Here is a 21251-nt window from a genome sequence, read left to right as displayed (position 1 = left end):
TTTTCATAATTTATAATCAAATATATTAATATAAATTATAATATTTTAAGTAAGTATCAGTTATACTTATTCGGTATTTATTAGTATTATATGGTAATTATATATACTATCAAAAATGATTGATATACTATAATATATTATATTATCTATGTCTAAAGTTTTAAAATATATCAATTATTTATCTAGTTAAAAATATCAATTTCTACTCATTTAATTCGAAATATATATTTTTTATGTAATTACATTCAATTATTGAAAATAGATTTTAACCTTTAATTATTAACGTATATAAAAAAGAGGAAATCGAAAAATTCATTAATATAACTATTATCTATTGATATTAAATTATTTATTTTACCTGAAATGAATTTTTACAATAATAATATACTGTGAATAATCTAAAGTACTTTCGAAACTTTAATTTAATATTAACTACTTGTTTCGCATTTACCTAAATATTTATTTTTGTATTTTTTCAAATTTCCCCATAACAGTATTATTAGGAATAAATCGTTAAATCTCCTATTTTATTTTGTTGCTTTCACGTGTATATGAAACATTATATCATTATAATAATACTTTTAAAAATATTTTTTTACCTAGTTTTTGCTTTCTCTAATAACTTTAACTATGGATAACTTTTAAATTTACAAAAACAAATCTTCAACTTCGTTCTAAAATGACGTAAGTAATATGTCCCACTAAAGCCTGTCCAATTTCTACCGTCTGCCCTAGCAAAACCCCCAGCAATGGAAGCAAGTTCTGTTAGAACTGCTCTGTGTACAACTGTGCATCTTGTAGTTAGTATAATATTGGTATTTGTCATTCTTGTAGATAAGGTTATAGTCGTTCTAGTAATGGCTGTCGCAAATGTGTAGAAGGCTGTTAATAGTGCACCTACTCAGGTTGTTTAAAATGCCTCCCTGGCTATAGAAAGATTAATCAATTATGTGTAAAATGCAAACAGCATTGCAGTCAATGCAATAATAAAGATGAATGCCTTGCATGTGAGTAAGGTTATATACTTGATAAATAAAATTGTGTGTATTGTGGGCTGGGCTGTAAATCTTGCTCTGGCATTTCCTAATGCTAAACCTGTTAAGACGGTTTCCGTTTCGAAAATTAGTAGTGCATCAAGTGCGCTGATGGATGCAAAATATGTAGTAGTTCTGCAACTTGTAACTAATGCTAACCTTCGTTTATGCTGCAAGGAAATGCTTGCAATCCCTGCCCTGTGAACTGCTTGAACTGCTCATCGACAACAACATGTACTACGTGTTAAGATAACAGCATTTTGGCTGCCGGTAGCTGCAAAAAATGCTAGGAAAACTGTCTGGCTTGCGCATCAGACTCTGTGTGCGGAATTTGTCGCGAGGGTTTCATTTTGTAAAACGATAAATGCCTTATAATGGAGTGTGACGCTAAATTACCTTGCCACACCGACCAGAAGTGCGTGAAAGACGAAACTGGCAACAGGTGCGTTTAGACGCCACAATACTGCAAGACTGTTAACAAAAAAGGACTATGTGACAAGTGTCTGTTACCATTCATTGCAGTAGATGGCTACTGTAAAAATTGTGCTTTGGGATGTGATACTTGTATTTCTGACAAGCTTTGCGCCAAATGCAAACCTTTCTTTTTTCTGAACTCTTAAAAAGAATGCTAATTATGTCATTCCGGCTGCTTAATATGCACTAGTACTGATGATTGCACAAAGTGCTTAAGTTCATACGTACTATACGAAAATAAGTGCTACGCAAAACTTGGCAATCAGTGCGGCGACGAAGATTTATGCGAAACTAAAGAATTCTGCAAACGACAGATATAGGGCAACCAGTGCATAAACTGCTTAGAGAACTGTCAAACCTGTAAAGACGCTACCACGTGCGATCTATGTGTGCATGGCCATTACTTCGAGAATGGCAAGTGCAATCCCTGCCAAAGCTAGTGCAAGACCTGCGAAAATAAAGATTCATGCTCTAGCTGCAACGATGGAATGTACATTTCAGGCACCAAATCGTGCATAGAATAGCTGTGCACGGTTTCCAAGCCCTGCAGCAAAGACCAGTTTTGCGAACTTATCGATACTGGAAATCAATGCACAAAATGCAAGGAATCTTGCAAGACCTGTTCTGCTTCCACTGTCTGTGATTCGTGTCAGGATGGACTCGAGCTATCAGACTCTAAACAATGCGTTAAGAACTAATGCTCAGAAAAGGTTTAATGTCAGACACGTCAATTCTGCGAGATACTTGAAACTGGTAACATCTGTAAAAATTGCTCTGAAAACTGCTTAAGCTGTACAGATTCGAACACCTGTACAACATGTGATACAACCTTTTACCTGAATTCCAAAGCGTGCAAAAAGTGCCCACTACATTGCATGGAATGCTCGCCGAACGGAATCTGCAGCAAATGTTAGCAGAGCTCGCGACTTTCAAGTACTGCTTAATGCGTTGCAGATGCATGCAATGACTCATAAAAATGCACAGAAGGCGAGTTTTGTACTCTCTAGGACGCGGGAAATATTTGCACCAAATGCCATGAATCGTGCAAGACCTGCTCTGATTCAACTACCTGCGCTTCGTGTCAGGATGGATTCGATATTTCATCCTCTAAAAAATGCGTTAAGAATTAATGCTCTGAAAAAGTTTAATGCCAGAAAAATAATTTCTGCCAGAAACTTGAAACCGGAAATCTGTGTCAGGCATGCCCTGCAAATTGTGAAACCTGCACCGAGGCAAATACATGCTCTAAATGCGCAGAAAACTACTTTCTAAAGGTTTCAGGAATCTGCGCTGAAGTGGTCTGTTCTGCCAGCAAACCGTGTAAAGAATACGAATTTTGCTTCTCTAGCACCTCTGGAAATGAGTGCAAAGCGTGCCCTGAGCACTGCTAATCATGCGATGGTTCTGGTGAGTGTAATGCGTGCATGGAGACCTTTTCGGTCAATAGAGGTCAGTGTCTGAGCTCCGTGGGCAACATTGGAGTGGGGGCGATAGTTGGGATTGTTGTAGGGGTGGTTTTAGCGGTAGGTGTTCTAGCAGGGCTGGGAGCTTACTACGCCATGTCGAAGAAAAAGAAAGCTAACGTAACCGTTATAGAGGAAAATAGTTTGCAGCCAGCGAGTGTGTCAGTGTTTGCTGTTAATAGTAACGGTGGTACGCTGGTTAAATGAGATTTTATGTGAGTGAAAAATACTGTACGGGGAGTAAGAGGAATTACAGGGTAGAGAGAATTGAGATGTGGCAATTGTGCGATTCTAGACTTTGGGTAAGGGAGATAGGGTGTATTATTTGCATGCTTGATGGTGTCTGTCTAAAACTGAAAACTATATTTACGCGTCGGATGTTAGTTTGCAAGTATTGTCCAACACAGGCTAAGTTCACTATCATGAGCGTAGCCTGTGCCTGGAAAGATAAGAGGCAAGCAGAGGAAAAGTAAACACCATAGAATGCAAGGGATAAGGAAAGCACGAGAACTTTTTCACCCCTGGCAGAATGTAAAAGGCGTGCAATGAAATACTATAGGATAGAACTATCATAACTTTTTAGTCTGTGTTGATACTTGTTTGGAAATAGGCCTAGGGCCATAAGGGTAAATACAGCATTTACATAGTGATGGATAATATTTATCTACGGGGTCTCTCTCATCTCAAGCCAATATCCGTACAAGGTGGCTTCACTTTTACTCTGATAATATGTTCTAACAGCATATAGCCTACACGGTCTGCATCTGCTGCCTAAGATGTTTTTACAATGCCGGACGTTAAATCGTTATCTTCTTCAAATTTAGAATGCACGCTACCCATCATGGCAGCTAGCAAACTTACCTATTATAGCACCATTTTAACGCTTTTTACTGTCGCAAATGCAATTATGTTACACTAGGCCAGTGGTATCTATACTACTCGAAGAATTTAGCATTGACCCGCTTCTGCACTCATGAGATTGTGACTATTTTTATTATATGAAACTATTTTAGCCGAATCCGCTGTGTGTTGGGATTATAATGTCGTTTAGGGCTTCCTACCCTAGCGGAAAGCAAAGCAATATCATATAAAATAGTTATCTAAATTCACGAAATGCTTAGCCCAGCTATGCAACGGCAAGTAATAAACTATACTTGCATTTCAATCGCTTTGGGAGACCCCCAGTAGTACGCGGTCCTACTGAAATGAATATAATGATTCATACTTTTTGTGTGTTTCCTAAGCCAAACTAAGTAGTATAAGTTAAGACATCACATCCAAAGGTACTATAGGCGAAGTGACAGATTATATGTTTTAGTTGGACTTTTTAGTAGATAAGAGTTAAAACGTATATTATAAATTATAATCACTGTAATATGAAGTTTCGCAATAGAAGAATAGATTTCTCAGTGAAATCATAGTCCTGTTAGCAGTCAGAGAGTTCTAGATCTCGAGATTAAGACCTGCATCTAGTAACTATTGGAGAAGATACATGCTCTGATATGTAACTTAGTAATTTAGGTTGCGATGAATTCAATGGAGGTAGACATTTCTTTCTTAAACTAGCTGTTGACTGACTTATCTTTGCATACATTTTGGAAAATAGAGAATAGAATATAGAGTGATATTAATAGGCCTATGAGCCATCAGTTTGTGGTTTCTCGGAATAACTTAAACTTACGTATATTCATATTATTTAGGTAATAGTGAAAAAAGATAGTTTTTAATTTCAGATTTATCTGGATAATTATTCTAGTTTATAATATGAATACCATAGGGTTTTGAGATCATGCCTCATTTTATCGGATTCCGAATTATATATTATTAATAAGTATAAGTATATTAATTACGTGGTTTACATAAGTGATTCTTATTAACGTAATTAACATTAATTATTATTATGATAAATATTGATAAGCTGAGGTTTTTCTCCATAATATCAATATAAAGCATATGAGCAAAAATAACTAAACAAAAGAAACAACAACTATAAAATTTATAATAATAAAATATCACTAAATATATACGAAAATTTATATATATAGTAAATACGATCGTAGTTATCATATTTGTTTCAATATTATTAACCTATTTACATCTAAACATGCTAATTTAATAGATGAGTATTTTAATTTTTATATTTAATCAGTTACGCAAAGTATACTATTTTAGACATGGAAATAATAATAGCAATTCAACTTAATATACTTAGGATTAACGCTTATAATAATATAAGAAGTATATATGGCTATATCATAATTTTAGGTCAATAATTCTATACTATATTAGTTTTATAATTACTATCAAATGAAGTTATAACTATAACAAATATCCAGTATCAATCTTTTAATTTAATAGATATTTTCCATTTCAACATTTCTGTTAATAAATTTACAAACAATATTTAGCATTGACTAAATTTCTAATGTAAAATGCCCAAAACTGAGCCTTTCGCTGCCGATAACAATCAGTCCAATTTATTACAATTTTCATCATTAGCATATATCCACAGATTGGTACCTTATTTTCTGAGTCTCATCATCCCAATTTCCTACAGCTGCAGCACTATCTGATGCAATACATCTAATGAAACTAAACTATCCTTGTTATAAGGTTTTAATAGTTTAAAAAGGCTCTTAAGCTCCAATTTAGATCTAACTCTTATTATTTGCATAATAACAGCGTACGGAGAATCGCTATTTACAATTTTTTCCATAAGCTACCCCAAAAACCTATCAATCCCACCAAGTACTAATCCCTGACATCCATCGTCGCCGATCGCGCACAGATTCGCAATATCTTCAGTGCTCACCTTGGCCTCTGTCAGCCCCATAATTGCAGCCTGTAAATCAGTTTTAAACAATACTAATAACTTAAATACAAGCTACTAGTCCCTAACAGCCCTTTTTAGCTTCCTATACAGCCTAACTTGACTCTGAATCTGCTCGTTTTCCTCATAAACTCCCTGTACCATTAGCGCGTCTAAAACATCATTGGCGTAGTATTACGCCTACAAAAAATCCAACGAGAGTGACTTTGTGATAAACTCCGATCCCAGAGCGCGCTTTCTGGCCAGGAAATCTAGTGTCCTCGTGAATACTGCCTGCCCAGCGAAGCTGAAGGCGGCTATATTCAGCTGCGGCGTATTGCAGAGCTGCGTGTAGGTGGCCGCTAGAGCGCGCAGGACGACTGTCTGGACGTACCCGGGGTGCTGCGATGACACGATCGCGAAGGTGCGCGGGGAGGCCCCCAGGGCGTCCTGGATCGCAGCAGGTGAGTTTGAGACAGCGTGCATCTTGATGGCAATGCGGAAAAGCGCCAGGAGTGACGTTTCTGGGCTCGTCTGGAAAGACGAATCGCAGTGGAAGGGGGAGGTTATTATCGCGATGTTGAGCGCGCCGTCCTGGGAAAAATTTGACAGTGTGGGTGCCATACTTTTGATGGCATCGCAAATACTTAGCTGCAAATCCAGCTTTGTAAGGCGGATAAGTTTTTCGAGCATTTTAGGTATTATGTTATAATATATATAATAATAGTTAAAGCAAGATAAGGAAAGGGAAAGCCAAAGGTGGAGGATGCATGCTGAAAATAAAACATTGATGAGAATTTAATGAAACCATATTCAGATTGCCTCTGGATAGGATTCAGGAGATGAACCAAGTAAATTGTTTTTTAAAGTCTTGTTATAACTTTATTTAATATAGCCAATAAAAAGTAAAAAGGCGTCATAAAGTTTTTCATAAAGTTTTAAATACTTATATTATGTAGAATAAAGCTTATTAATTTATTTTACATAATTTCTATAAACTCCACATTCATTTAATACTATTTTAGCTTATATAAAATATTCTATCGTAAAAATAATGACGGACCAGTGTCATTTCTCTCCGGAAGAATTAATAGAGAAGGACATACTAGCATAATAGTTTGAATAGGTTGCTTAGGAGGTTGAAGAACATTCAAAGTCTTCTTAGCCAGATATCATCATCGCAACTACCGTGAATAAAAATTAAGATGAAACAGACGAAACTGAACATATTGAATCACAAGAACCCTTACCTAAAAAATATTGGTGGCATTGGAAGTACAATTCACCTGGAAACTCTAACTTTTGGGCAATATGCCCTTATGTATTTTTTGTTTGTTCTATAAACTAGTTTGATGAATCGGTAATACCTCTTGCTCTTCCTATGATCTAAAAAGAATTGAATATAACATATGCAGAAGCTTAGTGGTTAGAGACTTCTTATTATCTTGGGACTGCTGCTACTTCTATTCCTTTTTCGAAGATGGCATCCCTGGTAGGAGTTGTAACTTTGACATAAATTTTATTAGTAATAACATTCATACTATATATTGCCGCATTTTTCATTAACGATTTTATATCATTGGTTATTATAAGGGCTTTTATTGGTGCTACTACTTCTGGATTTTTATCTACAAGAAATATGTTTGTGTCCTCTTATCCTTCAGATGAAAAACGCTAATAGTCTGTGGCTAATACTTTAATCCTTAGAATGGTTCAATAGGTTATATATCCCTTCATTGGGTAGGCAATCATTGATGCTGCCGGTTGGCAATATGTTCATCTTGTTCCCGCTGTCTTAATAGGAATTTCGGTGTTATTTTTAATTCCATTTTCTCAACTTCCAAGATAGGGAAAATGGGCCCATTTTGACTTTTTCGGATCATTTTCATTGGCTGTTTTACTCGTTTCTTTTGCCTTATTTTTCACATTTTTAACTTTCTAAAATTTTATTCCTGCTGGAATTTTAGGAGTTGTGTTTGTATTAGGCTGTGTGGCGTTTTACTATTCTGAAAAGTTAGCAAAATCACCTATTATGCCACTTGGTTTACTGAAAAATCCTCTTGTAGATGTACTTTTTACTAATACAATGAATTTCGCAAACACATTATCGTTACAATTTTTAATACCTTAAATATTAAAGCATGTTTTGTTCCCTGATTCAATAATTGGTGCAATGAGCTCAATTGGGTCAGCGTTTGGAGTGGCTAGTACGCTTCTTAATAATATTTTAACCAAAAAAATTGTATCTAGAATGCTTATTCCTGCAGTTTATCTGCTGCTTTTTGTAAGTATGGGAATTTTTGCTGGGGTATTTCAGTTCAAATATGGGGCACTAATAATGTTCTTTATTTACATTTTCTTCTCAATTTGGGTTTAATAACATACATATGCATTGCTACTAACTTGTGTACCTAGATCATTATCATAATATGTATGCGGTTTACCTCCACTTTCTAGAACTTTTGGAAGCTCATTAGCTAGTTGCTTGAATTAAAGTACGTTCTAAATCGTAGCTATCGTTTTAAAAGATACATAGAAATAATTTTCAGTGAGTGTAATATGTGTAGTAGCATTCTAGATGGCATTAGTTGTTTTGAACTTTTTAATATCTTTAATTAGATACGGAAATCCTGAAAACGAAGCACATAAGAAAGGGTTCAAAGAACATAAGATCCGAAGACTGAAGTATGTGGAAGAAGCTGTTGGTGAAGATGTTACTGTTTGAAGTAACTATGGTGATGATTATATTTTTTTTGTATTTTCAAACTTATTACCTTGAAAGTATTAATTATATTAGTTGGCCTAGAAGGGAATAGTAAGAAAATTAATACACAATAGGTAACATATGCATTTAGTTTTTGTTTTAGTATTAAAATAAATCTTAATAACATAATGATTAGCTTACTAACTTATGTTTTAGACTAGAAATATTTGAATGTGAGAAGAGATATTATAATGATATTTTAATGTGATGTAAATTCAATATATTTACATCAAATATAAATATTTATAAATAGCTTTATGAATTACTTGGTAACTATAAAGTTAGGAAAAATCTGTATATAAACAAAAATAAAAAATAAAGAAGCATAAACCACTACAAGAATCATATAAATTTATAATAAAAATAATCTGGTTGTATTTCATAAATTATATTTGTGTTAAGTTCATTTTTTGTATATAATAATTAACTTAACTATAATATATAATTAATATTTATTTTTAATATTATAATGAAAGTTAAAAATATAAATTCTTTTATACCACAGTAGCCGATCCCTTAAAAATACTTTGTCTCAAAAACAGTAGTATTAGATTTCAATACGTTGGCATTTACAGCATCGTCAATTTATGCATTTGATTTAATGTAAAATGATAGTATAATAAGTATTTATAATTATTTTAGGAAACTTATTGATAGAATTTTACAAGTGGAAAAATCAAAGGTTATATTATGTTATTATAATATATTATTAACTAGAAGAACTCAGTCTATTACTTAACCCAATATTCTAATTAACTAATAAGACCCTTTAAGTTAAATTAAAACAGAATGCATTTAATAATTTAACATTACGAAAAAATAATGTGCCAGACTATTTGATATGTTGGAACACAAATTTAAACCATGGAAGTTTAATGTATTTTGTACTCCGTTCAACTCTTACCATCAAATTTAATATTTTATTTCCTCCAACATGGTAGACTGTGTTATCTGTGGGGATGCAAATTCAATATTTACAGGAGTTGATTTTGTACAGGCCTTCGGATCTAGAGCGGAATCTCTAACAACTTGCGAGCAAGTCTAAATGCTCATATAAAAATTTGGTGGGTCTGCTATATTTAGCAAACTATGTATCATGTAAAATTACTTGAATGATTCTGAACCACAGAGAACGCTACCAGAATCCTTAGCAATGCTATCTTCCTGCAATTTCAACTTGCTGGATGCCGCTTTATTATTAACTAATTAATAGGGAGTGACACCAAACGAAGAATTACTGCACGACATTTCCCTGTAGCTATAGACCATCGCTGTTTCGCCCGCTTTCGACTTCTCCTTATTAAAAGCAAGTAATTCGAACGAGATTTCCCTATACTCTAATATCTTAATCAGCGACGACGATTTAATTAACATCTAGTAGATATCTGGCTACACCCTTATAGAAAGCCAATTGCCATGGGCCCAATCACCCCAAAAAGCTCGATTCGAACTGGCAGTGCGCTCTGGATTCTACAGGACCCCGCAATATACTCAAAAAACCTACGATTTCATTCCAGCACCCATTGCAGAGTGAATACATCGCAGATTCGCTCACATAACAAGTTAGCAAGTCAGGAAACCTGCAATTTCATTCCAGACCTTCATCGTAGATCAAAACTGCCGTATGTCAACAAACTCCAATCTTGCCCATACACATGCGCTAATTTTTATATAAAAATCATATTTTCGCATCGACAGCCTAATTTCAGCCCCTAATAACCCAAAATTCCACCCAATGCGACCCTTGCGCATCTCACATTAATGATGCGAATTTTCGCCCGATCGTCATTATATCAGTTACATTCTAATCAAAATCTCGGAAAACGCACTGGCTAATTTCTCATTTGCGCATGTAAGCCCCTTGTTCAATTCGTCCGTAAACTGCCCATTTCGGGTAGTTTCAATTATCGCCTAATTTGAATTTGATTTCAATTTTCCACTCCAATTTCGCTCGTTCGAAAAATCTCGAAATGCGAAATTAAACGATTCGGAAATGGCGCGAAATGGCTCGAATTTGGCGGTTTTTGCGACTGAAATCTGCGCGATTTGGCCGTAAAAGTTGACCACTTTCTGCAGTTTTTCGTTCTCGAAAGCGATGTCCGCTGCGCTGCGCGGCGTGAAATTCAGGTTCTGCTGAAGGTCTAGAGCGGTTTGCTTCCGGGCGAGGTCTTGCTGGATCTGGGCCAGTTCTGACAGATTTTGGATGTTTTGCGCCAAATGGGCGGTCTGGCTGTTTAGCGTTATTATGTCTGTTCTGAGCTTTTTCTATTCTTGGATCGCATTGTAAATTTGGGCGTAGTGCTGCTTCAGGAGCTTGTACTTGTCCGGTGGGTAGATTTGGGCAAACTCCTGGCTGATTTTGGGCGAGGTGAGTCTTGATTTGGACGTTTTATACGATTTCTTAGATGGCATTTTTTGTAAAATTTAGAAATAATGAGTATATAATCATATAATATTAATTGTTTTAGCTGTTTAAAGTAAATGTTGCATTACGTAAATGTTTAAAATCTTATGTATTGATGTTAATATACGTTAAAAACGAAATTTTGTATGTTTACCAATTTTATGTTTTGTTGTATTAAAATAAATAGTGTATATTAGTATATAATAAAAATATTTCATGTCGCCCCCTTCCTCAAATGGTTAAGGATAAGAAACCTCGTGAACCATGGCAAACAAATTTAGGTTTTATGCTCTTAGGTCTCATGAACAATTTTTCTTATGTTATAGGCATTTCTGCTGCTATTGATATAGTTGAAAAAGAATTTCCAAAATCTATTGTTTTATTGTGTGATATTGGCCCTGGATTTTTGATTTCATTCATCTATCCGTTCTTCCACCAGTATTTCAATATCAAAATTGTAGCTTTCGTTATTTCATTGTTTGGTGTCTTAGGATATATTTTAGCTGGACTTTCTGCTACTTACGGAAAGGCTATAGGATTATGCGGAGTTATCTGTTTCTCATGTCAAATTGGTAATGAAGGACCATCTTTAGCGCATTCTGGAAAATTTTTACCTGACTGTACAAGTTCATTCTGCATAGGTATGGGAATTGCTGGACTGCTTGGAGCTGGTGGATACGCTTTACTTACATCTGTTTTTCATATTGAATATCAGATCATCCTCTATAGTTTTTGTCCGTTACCTTTATTATTAAACTTGGGTGTTTGGTTAACCTTCCGTAAGCCATCAGTAAAGCTTCAATTAGAATTAGAGGCGTAATAATCTAATGTTTAAAACACTAATGTTGAGGAAATAACTGAAGTTTCTTCTAACCTATCTGTTTCTGGAATTACTGAACGTGATAATGTTGAGGAACCAAAAACAGCTGAAGTTGATTACACCTCTATTAAAGAAAAAGGTAAAACTGTTAAGCATAATTTATTATGTTTTGTTTCACTGTGGTCTGTTTATGTATTTTAATATACGACAACTACTGGTGTTAATCCTACACTTATTTTTGGAGGAGAAGAAAAAACTTATTATCGTGTAGCCGCATTCGCTATTCGTATAGGTAATTTGATTGGTAGAACATCAATCTTATATTATACTTTCCCATATTGGTCATTGGCAGTTTTTTCGGCAGCCTGTCTTTGTTTATTTGTTCTATTTGTGCTATAGTCATTATATCGTTTTATAACTAGCATTTGGATCATGTTGGCCATATGTCCATTGATAGGTTTTTGTTCTGGTGTAATTTATTCTGACACAATGACGTGGGTATAAAAGCGTAATTTGCATCCTAACCAACGTTCTTACGGTCTAGCAGTTGCTGGAATGTGTACTAACTTAGGCGTTATTTGTAGTTCATTGATCGGATCAGGCGTTGAAATATTATTAAAGAAAGCACATCCTGGAGACTGGATTTAGTGATTCTATATATATGTTAAGCAATGTTTTGGATTGTTAAATAAATGATGTTTATTATAATTAAAAGGATTTATAGTACTTATCAAGTTAATATTTGAATAATAATAGCTTTCATTGTTAGAATATGAATCTAATCTTAATAAATAATAATATAGATAAGCTTGAGGGTTTGAAGGTTATCGTGGATAATTTATAAAATTAATATAGTATTTTATGTATTAGCACTAATAAATTATGTATATATTAACGTTTTTCATACCTTGTTAAAATAAATTAAATAGACCATTTTTAAATTTATTTTGTAAAATATTCATCGTAGTGCATAAAACCAATAGTTTATCAACAGAAACTAAGATTAATATAATAGGTGACATATATTTAATTATATATTTCTAAAATTTAGATTTCTTATATAATATCTTAAATACATTAATATTAATAAGCTGAAATAAAATTTTATGAATGAGAGAAAACTTAATGATGATTTTATTAAGTAAAACAAATATTAATTAAAATTTTACTAATAAAACTCTTTATGATTAGTGACTACAAAATTAATGAAAATAAATACGATTTATTATTTCAATAATTGAGAATATTGTTTGAAAAAATAGTTATTTTTATTACAGAAGATAAAAAGTAATTTATTAACAATCTCAGCTTATATAAATATTACCTACACTTAATATAAGTATATCTAATAGATTTATAGAGATAACAACGATTTATTCAAAAATTATTAGCATTAGTTTTAAAACTTACTCGCTAAATTTGTATTAAGGTTAAATTCTAATTACTAATTTGTTTATTATAAATTAAATTGTCTTATTATAGAAAATATGATTTTATTTTTATTTAATATATAAAAAATACGCGAGATCAAGATAATATTTTATCCAGAAATTCCATCTAATATTATTGAAGTAATAAATATTTTTAACTATATACTATTCTTCTTAGTTAGAAAATATAAGATTTCTCCTCACATAATGTTTATAAAGTATCAATATTTAATAAAATTATATTTCCCTAAGATTAGTATTTGTCCATAAAATTGAACCAACGTAATTCTCTATGTTCATTTGGCAAACCGTTTTACTACTATATATTATATTTTCTAAGTGAAAATAAACAACTTATCGTAATAACAAAATCATAATCCAGCCTTCTAAAATTTCAGTGCACGATACCTAGCTTTCGTCCGAGCTTTCTTTTCCAGAGGACTGCGCGACGTGTGTGGAAGATTTCCTCCTGGGATGAGTGATTACTGTCTATTGTCGAGTTATCATTTAAATTTCTAAATAGTTTATATTATATGTTATGAATACTTATCTCCATTTTCCTTCCGCGCTAATGGGATGTGGAATTCCACCTGTGCTCACTGCGTCGGGGCCGCTTCCTGACGTGATGGAGGCGTCTCAAATTCCAGAGACAAGGATGCAAATAGCCGATACACTCGATTTCTCGCTGACCGCTTCGGTATCGGCCTCCATGTCCATGCACATGCAGCGCCAGCCTGTCTTCGCTGCGTTCGTACGCAAAACAGACGCATATGCAGCCCCTAAGCTACACTAGGTGGCGTGCGAGTATCTTACTGCGGGGAGGACAGCTACGTTCTTCGGCGCCGAGCTGGAGGGCCTTGAGGTGCTGACTGGCACCGTGCTCTGCCTGCACAAGCTGGAGAACTTCAGCCAGTACGTGGTCGACTCGTTTGTGAACCAGCTGGTGCTGAGCGTGAACCTGCCAGATATTTTCACGCGCACGCTGGACTTCCAGCCGCAGAAGATGTTGCAGGGGGTGGAGCAGGTGAACTACAGCGTAGACCAGCTGATTTAGCATTTTCACCAGCTGCCCATCCACCTCGTGCGGTTGGTGGTTAAGAACGTTTCTGCATTCATCATCTATCTGCAATAGTTCAACATCATCAGCAACGGGATCGCGCCGTCCAACGTAGCCATCAAGAAGAATATGGGATTCTCGCTGCAGAACCTGTTTGCCTCCAGCCGGGTCCACGCCTCGCCGAATGTGCCATATTGCGGCATCAACGAGGCGGAGAACATCGTGAATCTAGTGACCCGGATGTGCTACAACACCTGTATATTTTTTCAGTTCAAGAGCCTAGAGAGCCTCTTGATCTACGATGGCGAATGCTGCTTTGATGACTATTTTACTGGAGATATAGAGGACTTCGTCAGGGCAGTGGGCGCGAGCGAGACCATGCAGGAGGTCGCCGATCACCAATTCGTCCGCGATGCCCAGGTCTCTTTCATTACCGAGCTAACTGAAATCCGAGATGACGTTGAGTTTAAGGAGGAGCGGGTGCTCCAGTAGTTCCTGGACGGGTTCAGAGGATAGGTAGCACCTACCGAGGATTTTACAGAGGGTGTGGAATCGCAAGTTTGTCGTGGGTTTTCAGAAGCGTACTTCGGCAGGAGAGCCTGCGAGGGAGGGATCACATTTTGACCCAACTATAAAGTGAGAATATTGTCAATTTCCATTCAGATATTAGTTATTTATGATAATATTTAGTAAGTTTAATTTATGTATATCATTTTGCATATGTTTCTTCTAATTTCACTGTTTACGATAGTACCAAGTACACGAGTTCCACACAAAGTCGATGGTGAAGAAGATTAAGAAGGCGGGTAATGACTGCGGGTTCCTCAACGGTACCTACTCTAAGATGCAGAAGAAATATGATGAGGGCCTCAAGACAGTGAAGAAATAGGAAGAATTCCAGACGAAGTTCCAATAGGAACTATCACTGCGCCCTTCGACGGATTGTAAGACCATCCAGGACCGAAGTAAAAGCATGCAGAAGGAGGGCGAGGATATATCCTAAGCGGTCAAGGCTATGAAGTAGGAGATCGACAGAAGCCGCGTCGCAAATGTCCTTCCCAGTCTTCTTACCTAGGCACTCGACTATGAGAGGCAATATGGCATTCTTACATCACTTCCCATACATATAACAGCTGGGAATGATGCAGATGTCGTTTAGGGCCTGAAGGACCTCGGTATCGGAGCTAGCGAGGCAGCCGTAAAGGGGCTCAGGGAGAGCCCGCTCCTGGCGAAACTTGGCAGCGTCGAGATAAATCAGATCGATAAATTAGTAGAAGAGCTTAAGGATAGCTTGAAGGCTACCTCGGTCAACGATGAGCTGTGAGCTTTTATTTTGTCACGACCACTCCATAATAATGAACATAGATGACATACCAGACGTCCTGCCCAAGGGCTTTATTCTATTCCCAGAACCCCAGAAGGCAGAGATTCAGTTTACCCAGCCCAAGATCACACCAATTGTGTCTAACCTAGTCCTTGACATGGAGAGCAAGCAGAAGCTTAAGACACCCGAGTGAGGTACTCAATCACTTAGCTCCACGTCACGGGTACAGCTAACACTATTAGTGACCAGGGGGAGTATAAATGCCCTCTGGGCTTTCTCATCATCGAACATAAAGCAGGGACCGTCGATTGTTTGATCGCTAACCCCACTTTTAGTAGTGTATGTCATATTTCGTTGCTCTGTACACCGGATAACACGAATGCTTACAAGTTCATCTTGTGCAAACTAAATTAGCTCCCTGGCATTATATGGAGTGGGAGCTGCATCGCAAAACGCTTCTACGCGAACTCGAAGCTCCAAATCACTTGTACCAAGATCTTTAACTGCCTCAAAGTTGCGCCGAAAGAGCTAAGCTCGGAAGATATCCATGTCTAAGGATTCAGCCGAGCAACAAGTGCCTGTTGAGTGCTCAAGCTTATATGGGATAAAATTCTCTACTAATGGGTCGAATAAAACCATACGAGCAATGTTTCTACGAAACGGTAATAGATCGATAGACGCACCGGTAAGATGGGATCCTAAGACAAATACTCCATTGTCCATCCCTAACGCCTTCAATAACCCTTATATAACAGTGGAGGCCTGTTGGAGTTGATCTGGGGCAAGGATAGGGCAAATGTACTCCATTCCTAGTTTCTCTAGAAATGCTACATATACACTAGCAGGGATAAGGAGATCAGGTATAAATAGAAGTTTTTCGGCGGATCCTTGTGGTGATGAGTGGTAATACGAGATATTCATGTCATCAAAGTCTATAGTTTTCAGAGACATTTTAAAGGAAGTAATAAAAAGAAATCTAATATAATCACTATGAAAACTGGTAGACGTCAAATCCAACTTCAGAGAGTGCCCTACGTTATATTGCAATTAACTCGGTTTCAGAAACGCCATTCTGAACACTAAACTCTGAAATAGAAAGCTCGTAGTCCGATAAAAATTGCAGCCCAATAAACTCACAGGCTAAGGCAAGTTTGGGATGGAAAGATGACTTGCACACAGGAGCTACAGCCTAAAATACCCCACTCGCAATTTTTCCAGCAACAAGTTTAGTAGCTGGATCTAATGCGAATTTGGAACTAGGATTCTCATGTTACCAGGCAGCAACAGAGAAGTTTGTAAGTAGGCTCATCATTTTTAATATTGAAAAATCACTGGTATATAAATAATATATGGTTAAAATATATAATCTAATAAATCTGAAATCGTCATTTTCCAAATCAACCAAGATTGATTCTTTGTGCCATTGTTTATTTGATAATTTACATGTCAAGTAAAAAACCGAAAATTATATAAAATATCTAGTATATCAATTTTATATATAATTAAAAAATAAATTTACAATCCATATCCATCACTCTTCCTTCTTCTCTATTTTGTTGGCTGCAACCACATTCATGCTCATTTATTTCATAGTTTTTCTATCTAAAGTCTCTTAGAGAACTTAAGGAACGTTGTTTAACACAACAGCCTTACCACTCTTACCTCTACCATGCATTGGACCTTTGGAGCTTGGGCGAGAACGAGGGAAATCAATTTTAATATTATTTTCATCATATACCAGATCATTAGCAGGAAAATCTTCATCATCATCAAGATTAATGTATAAATCCTCATCAAGGTTATCTTCCGCATAAGCATCCTCCTATGGAGCCGGTATAATATCTTCTGGTACTGGAACAGTATCAGTAGGTTTTTCAGCTTCAGAGTCTTTTTCGAGATCTTTAACCTCAGAATCTTTATTTGCATCGTTAATTTCTTAGCTTTCCAATAAATTATCAGCAAGTTGTGGGGCTGCTTCCTATAGTATTGTTTAGTCTAGACTTATAAATCTTAAAAGAGTAACTAGCTAATAAAATTAGCATACTTTTACAACACTGTCAATATTTGTTGTAACATTTTCAATGGGTTAAGCGATTTCTCTTAAATGCAAAAGAGCATCTTCTAATTGTGAATCTAAGTTTTATGTAAACATATCAACACCGTATTTAGCCGTTTGCTCCTCATTTGAAAGAACGAATAGAGGAAGCTTATTACAAATATTTCTTATTGAGTCTTAAATATTAGCAATCTTAAACTCTTAAGTTTTAACTAGTTCATTATTGAAGTTATTATCAGCGATATACTGCGTAATTTAGCTAGTTACGTCCTCCAGTAGCTTCTTCTTTAGTAATGTGTGACAATATATTAAAATTTGTATAGTTTTATATATAATGCATATTTTAAATTATTTGACAAAAATATATATAAACAAAGTAATTATACCCTTCCTCTTTTCCGCAATAAAAATGCCTTATAATCCTCTTAACGAGCCAAAACCACTAGACTTCTAAATATCCAAGATTTAGAACGATGTTGAAGCATTGACAAAAGAAGTTTCACTTCTCTAGTAAAATACTTCAAATGTGCTTACCCAAAATCAAGATGAAATCTAAACTCTAACTTAGGAAAATAAAAATTTAAAAAAATAGGCATTATAAACTGCTGAAATTGATCCCCTGAAAGTAGCTGCTGCTGAACGAATGAAAATCAAATAAGCCACTGAAATAAAATAAACTTTTGACCAACTTTAAAATTAAAAAATTACTCTTTAGAAAAAGTTTTTACATCTTGTAGATGAAAATCCTCATGTCAAATAATTTTTAGATTCGGATTCATCTTAAAAGAGATCTGGTATTGATTTTGGCTTTGGTGATGTTCCAGGGTTAGTTACAATTCGTGATCTAGAGACAGGTGTAGATGAGGCTAAGGTTAGATTAAGAGAAGCCAAATAGATTAAATAGACCTATGAGAAGTTAATATAACGTTTGAAAGAAGAAGGTTAATTTTATGAGGAAAGAATTAAGAGATAAAGATCTTCTTTAATTTAAACCACTATTGAATTTGAAAACTTTACTAAAGTGTGTGATTAAGCTGTTGTTGCAGCTGAATAAAAGTAAGCTGAGCACAATGAGATCACTGAATATGTCTAATAAGACAGAGATGCTAGAAAACATTAGCTTGAAGATCATAAGCTAGGAGTTAAACACTAATTAGAAAAAACAGCTCTTTTAGAAAAATAGTCATAAAATTAAGAACAAGAGCAAACAATTTAAATCATTTAAGAATAAGAAGAAAGTCATTTTGGTTTAATTTAATTACTTTATTATGAAAAGATTTTATCTTAGCATAATTTCAACTCTCCCACTGAGTTTGTTAATTCATGCAAAAACCAAGCAGTTGTTAATGATGATCTTAATGATTAAGAAGAGGTTCATTTAAGGATTAAAAGATTAAATGAGGAACTTCTTTCTGTGTAACAAGAAATATAAGATTGTAACTACGATGTCGAATCTAGCAAAGCACTAAAGAAGAAGCTACTGGAGGACGTAACTAGCTAAATTACGCAGTATATCGCTGATAATAACTTCAATAATGAACTAGTTAAAACTTAAGAGTTTAAGATTGCTAATATTTAAGACTCAATAAGAAATATTTGTAATAAGCTTCCTCTATTCGTTCTTTCAAATGAGGAGCAAACGGCTAAATACGGTGTTGATATGTTTACATAAAACTTAGATTCACAATTAGAAGATGCTCTTTTGCATTTAAGAGAAATCGCTTAACCCATTGAAAATGTTACAACAAATATTGACAGTGTTGTAAAAGTATGCTAATTTTATTAGCTAGTTACTCTTTTAAGATTTATAAGTCTAGACTAAACAATACTATAGGAAGCAGCCCCACAACTTGCTGATAATTTATTGGAAAGCTAAGAAATTAACGATGCAAATAAAGATTCTGAGGTTAAAGATCTCGAAAAAGACTCTGAAGCTGAAAAACCTACTGATACTGTTCCAGTACCAGAAGATATTATACCGGCTCCATAGGAGGATGCTTATGCGGAAGATAACCTTGATGAGGATTTATACATTAATCTTGATGATGATGAAGATTTTCCTGCTAATGATCTGGTATATGATGAAAATAATATTAAAATTGATTTCCCTCGTTCTCGCCCAAGCTCCAAAGGTCCAATGCATGGTAGAGGTAAGAGTGGTAAGGCTGTTGTGTTAAACAACGTTCCTTAAGTTCTCTAAGAGACTTTAGATAGAAAAACTATGAAATAAATGAGCATGAATGTGGTTGCAGCCAACAAAATAGAGAAGAAGGAAGAGTGATGGATATGGATTGTAAATTTATTTTTTAATTATATATAAAATTGATATACTAGATATTTTATATAATTTTCGGTTTTTTACTTGACATGTAAATTATCAAATAAACAATGGCACAAAGAATCAATCTTGGTTGATTTGGAAAATGACGATTTCAGATTTATTAGATTATATATTTTAACCATATATTATTTATATACCAGTGATTTTTCAATATTAAAAATGATGAGCCTACTTACAAACTTCTCTGTTGCTGCCTGGTAACATGAGAATCCTAGTTCCAAATTCGCATTAGATCCAGCTACTAAACTTGTTGCTGGAAAAATTGCGAGTGGGGTATTTTAGGCTGTAGCTCCTGTGTGCAAGTCATCTTTCCATCCCAAACTTGCCTTAGCCTGTGAGTTTATTGGGCTGCAATTTTTATCGGACTACGAGCTTTCTATTTCAGAGTTTAGTGTTCAGAATGGCGTTTCTGAAACCGAGTTAATTGCAATATAACGTAGGGCACTCTCTGAAGTTGGATTTGACGTCTACCAGTTTTCATAGTGATTATATTAGATTTCTTTTTATTACTTCCTTTAAAATGTCTCTGAAAACTATAGACTTTGATGACATGAATATCTCGTATTACCACTCATCACCACAAGGATCCGCCGAAAAACTTCTATTTATACCTGATCTCCTTATCCCTGCTAGTGTATATGTAGCATTTCTAGAGAAACTAGGAATGGAGTACATTTGCCCTATCCTTGCCCCAGATCAACTCCAACAGGCCTCCACTGTTATATAAGGGTTATTGAAGGCGTTAGGGATGGACAATGGAGTATTTGTCTTAGGATCCCATCTTACCGGTGCGTCTATCGATCTATTACCGTTTCGTAGAAACATTGCTCGTATGGTTTTATTCGACCCATTAGTAGAGAATTTTATCCCATATAAGCTTGAGCACTCAACAGGCACTTGTTGCTCGGCTGAATCCTTAGACATGGATATCTTCCGAGCTTAGCTCTTTCGGCGCAACTTTGAGGCAGTTAAAGATCTTGGTACAAGTGATTTGGAGCTTCGAGTTCGCGTAGAAGCGTTTTGCGATGCAGCTCCCACTCCATATAATGCCAGGGAGCTAATTTAGTTTGCACAAGATGAACTTGTAAGCATTCGTGTTATCCGGTGTACAGAGCAACGAAATATGACATACACTACTAAAAGTGGGGTTAGCGATCAAACAATCGACGGTCCCTGCTTTATGTTCGATGATGAGAAAGCCCAGAGGGCATTTATACTCCCCCTGGTCACTAATAGTGTTAGCTGTACCCGTGACGTGGAGCTAAGTGATTGAGT

At 35.3% G+C, this 21251-nt stretch overlaps 14 protein-coding genes and 2 pseudogenes across 14 annotated transcripts; 11 read left to right on the top strand and 5 right to left on the bottom strand. All coding sequences in view use genetic code 6, as the record gives it.

Annotated features, from left to right (window-relative positions):
• Positions 1 to 679: 679 nt before the first annotated feature.
• Positions 680 to 3178, top strand: SS50377_27115 (Cysteine-rich membrane protein 2; the record flags this gene model as incomplete). Its single annotated transcript, XM_067910909.1, has 1 exon — positions 680 to 3178. One exon carries the CDS (start codon positions 680 to 682, stop codon positions 3176 to 3178), a length of 2499 nt encoding a protein of 832 aa, XP_067761596.1.
• A 1169-nt stretch (positions 3179 to 4347) lies between these two features.
• On the top strand, positions 4348 to 4548 carry SS50377_27114 (uncharacterized protein; the record flags this gene model as incomplete). The annotated part of the gene is made up of 1 exon (XM_067910908.1): positions 4348 to 4548. One exon carries the CDS (start codon positions 4348 to 4350, stop codon positions 4546 to 4548), a length of 201 nt encoding a protein of 66 aa, XP_067761595.1.
• Positions 4549 to 5438: 890 nt separating this feature from the next.
• Positions 5439 to 6473, bottom strand: SS50377_27113 (uncharacterized protein; the record flags this gene model as incomplete). The annotated part of the gene is made up of 1 exon (XM_067910907.1): positions 5439 to 6473. The coding sequence occupies one exon, from the start codon at positions 6471 to 6473 to the stop codon at positions 5439 to 5441; it is 1035 nt and encodes a 344-aa protein (XP_067761594.1).
• Positions 6474 to 6834: 361 nt separating this feature from the next.
• SS50377_27112 (Major facilitator superfamily protein) lies at positions 6835 to 8505 on the top strand (the record flags this gene model as incomplete). Its single annotated transcript, XM_067910906.1, has 1 exon — positions 6835 to 8505. The coding sequence occupies one exon, from the start codon at positions 6835 to 6837 to the stop codon at positions 8503 to 8505; it is 1671 nt and encodes a 556-aa protein (XP_067761593.1).
• An 880-nt stretch (positions 8506 to 9385) lies between these two features.
• Positions 9386 to 10078, top strand: SS50377_27111 (uncharacterized protein; the record flags this gene model as incomplete). The annotated part of the gene is made up of 1 exon (XM_067910905.1): positions 9386 to 10078. One exon carries the CDS (start codon positions 9386 to 9388, stop codon positions 10076 to 10078), a length of 693 nt encoding a protein of 230 aa, XP_067761592.1.
• A 251-nt stretch (positions 10079 to 10329) lies between these two features.
• On the bottom strand, positions 10330 to 10956 carry SS50377_27110 (uncharacterized protein; the record flags this gene model as incomplete). The annotated part of the gene is made up of 1 exon (XM_067910904.1): positions 10330 to 10956. The coding sequence occupies one exon, from the start codon at positions 10954 to 10956 to the stop codon at positions 10330 to 10332; it is 627 nt and encodes a 208-aa protein (XP_067761591.1).
• A 227-nt stretch (positions 10957 to 11183) lies between these two features.
• SS50377_27109 (CLN3 protein) lies at positions 11184 to 12419 on the top strand (the record flags this gene model as incomplete). The annotated part of the gene is made up of 1 exon (XM_067910903.1): positions 11184 to 12419. The coding sequence occupies one exon, from the start codon at positions 11184 to 11186 to the stop codon at positions 12417 to 12419; it is 1236 nt and encodes a 411-aa protein (XP_067761590.1).
• A 1350-nt stretch (positions 12420 to 13769) lies between these two features.
• SS50377_27108 (uncharacterized protein) lies at positions 13770 to 14879 on the top strand (the record flags this gene model as incomplete). The annotated part of the gene is made up of 1 exon (XM_067910902.1): positions 13770 to 14879. The coding sequence occupies one exon, from the start codon at positions 13770 to 13772 to the stop codon at positions 14877 to 14879; it is 1110 nt and encodes a 369-aa protein (XP_067761589.1).
• Positions 14880 to 15015: 136 nt separating this feature from the next.
• On the top strand, positions 15016 to 15579 carry SS50377_27107 (Hsp70; annotated as a pseudogene).
• Positions 15580 to 15610: 31 nt separating this feature from the next.
• SS50377_27106 (uncharacterized protein) lies at positions 15611 to 15772 on the top strand (the record flags this gene model as incomplete). Its single annotated transcript, XM_067910901.1, has 1 exon — positions 15611 to 15772. The coding sequence occupies one exon, from the start codon at positions 15611 to 15613 to the stop codon at positions 15770 to 15772; it is 162 nt and encodes a 53-aa protein (XP_067761588.1).
• A 5-nt stretch (positions 15773 to 15777) lies between these two features.
• SS50377_27105 (uncharacterized protein) lies at positions 15778 to 16530 on the bottom strand (the record flags this gene model as incomplete). Its single annotated transcript, XM_067910900.1, has 1 exon — positions 15778 to 16530. One exon carries the CDS (start codon positions 16528 to 16530, stop codon positions 15778 to 15780), a length of 753 nt encoding a protein of 250 aa, XP_067761587.1.
• A 34-nt stretch (positions 16531 to 16564) lies between these two features.
• On the bottom strand, positions 16565 to 16888 carry SS50377_27104 (uncharacterized protein; the record flags this gene model as incomplete). Its single annotated transcript, XM_067910899.1, has 1 exon — positions 16565 to 16888. One exon carries the CDS (start codon positions 16886 to 16888, stop codon positions 16565 to 16567), a length of 324 nt encoding a protein of 107 aa, XP_067761586.1.
• Positions 16889 to 17110: 222 nt separating this feature from the next.
• On the bottom strand, positions 17111 to 17926 carry SS50377_27103 (Hypothetical protein; annotated as a pseudogene).
• Positions 17927 to 18044: 118 nt separating this feature from the next.
• SS50377_27102 (uncharacterized protein) lies at positions 18045 to 19916 on the top strand (the record flags this gene model as incomplete). Its single annotated transcript, XM_067910898.1, has 1 exon — positions 18045 to 19916. The coding sequence occupies one exon, from the start codon at positions 18045 to 18047 to the stop codon at positions 19914 to 19916; it is 1872 nt and encodes a 623-aa protein (XP_067761585.1).
• Positions 19917 to 20138: 222 nt separating this feature from the next.
• Positions 20139 to 20462, top strand: SS50377_27101 (uncharacterized protein; the record flags this gene model as incomplete). The annotated part of the gene is made up of 1 exon (XM_067910897.1): positions 20139 to 20462. One exon carries the CDS (start codon positions 20139 to 20141, stop codon positions 20460 to 20462), a length of 324 nt encoding a protein of 107 aa, XP_067761584.1.
• A 34-nt stretch (positions 20463 to 20496) lies between these two features.
• Positions 20497 to 21249, top strand: SS50377_27100 (uncharacterized protein; the record flags this gene model as incomplete). Its single annotated transcript, XM_067910896.1, has 1 exon — positions 20497 to 21249. The coding sequence occupies one exon, from the start codon at positions 20497 to 20499 to the stop codon at positions 21247 to 21249; it is 753 nt and encodes a 250-aa protein (XP_067761583.1).
• Positions 21250 to 21251: the final 2 nt, after the last annotated feature.

Source organism: Spironucleus salmonicida, chromosome 7 (genome assembly GCF_000497125.1).
Source record: "Spironucleus salmonicida strain ATCC 50377 chromosome 7, whole genome shotgun sequence".
Taxonomy (NCBI): domain Eukaryota; phylum Fornicata; order Diplomonadida; family Hexamitidae; genus Spironucleus; species Spironucleus salmonicida.
The sequence above is the reverse complement of the archived record's forward strand: the minus strand, read 5'-3'. Positions and strand labels throughout refer to the sequence as shown.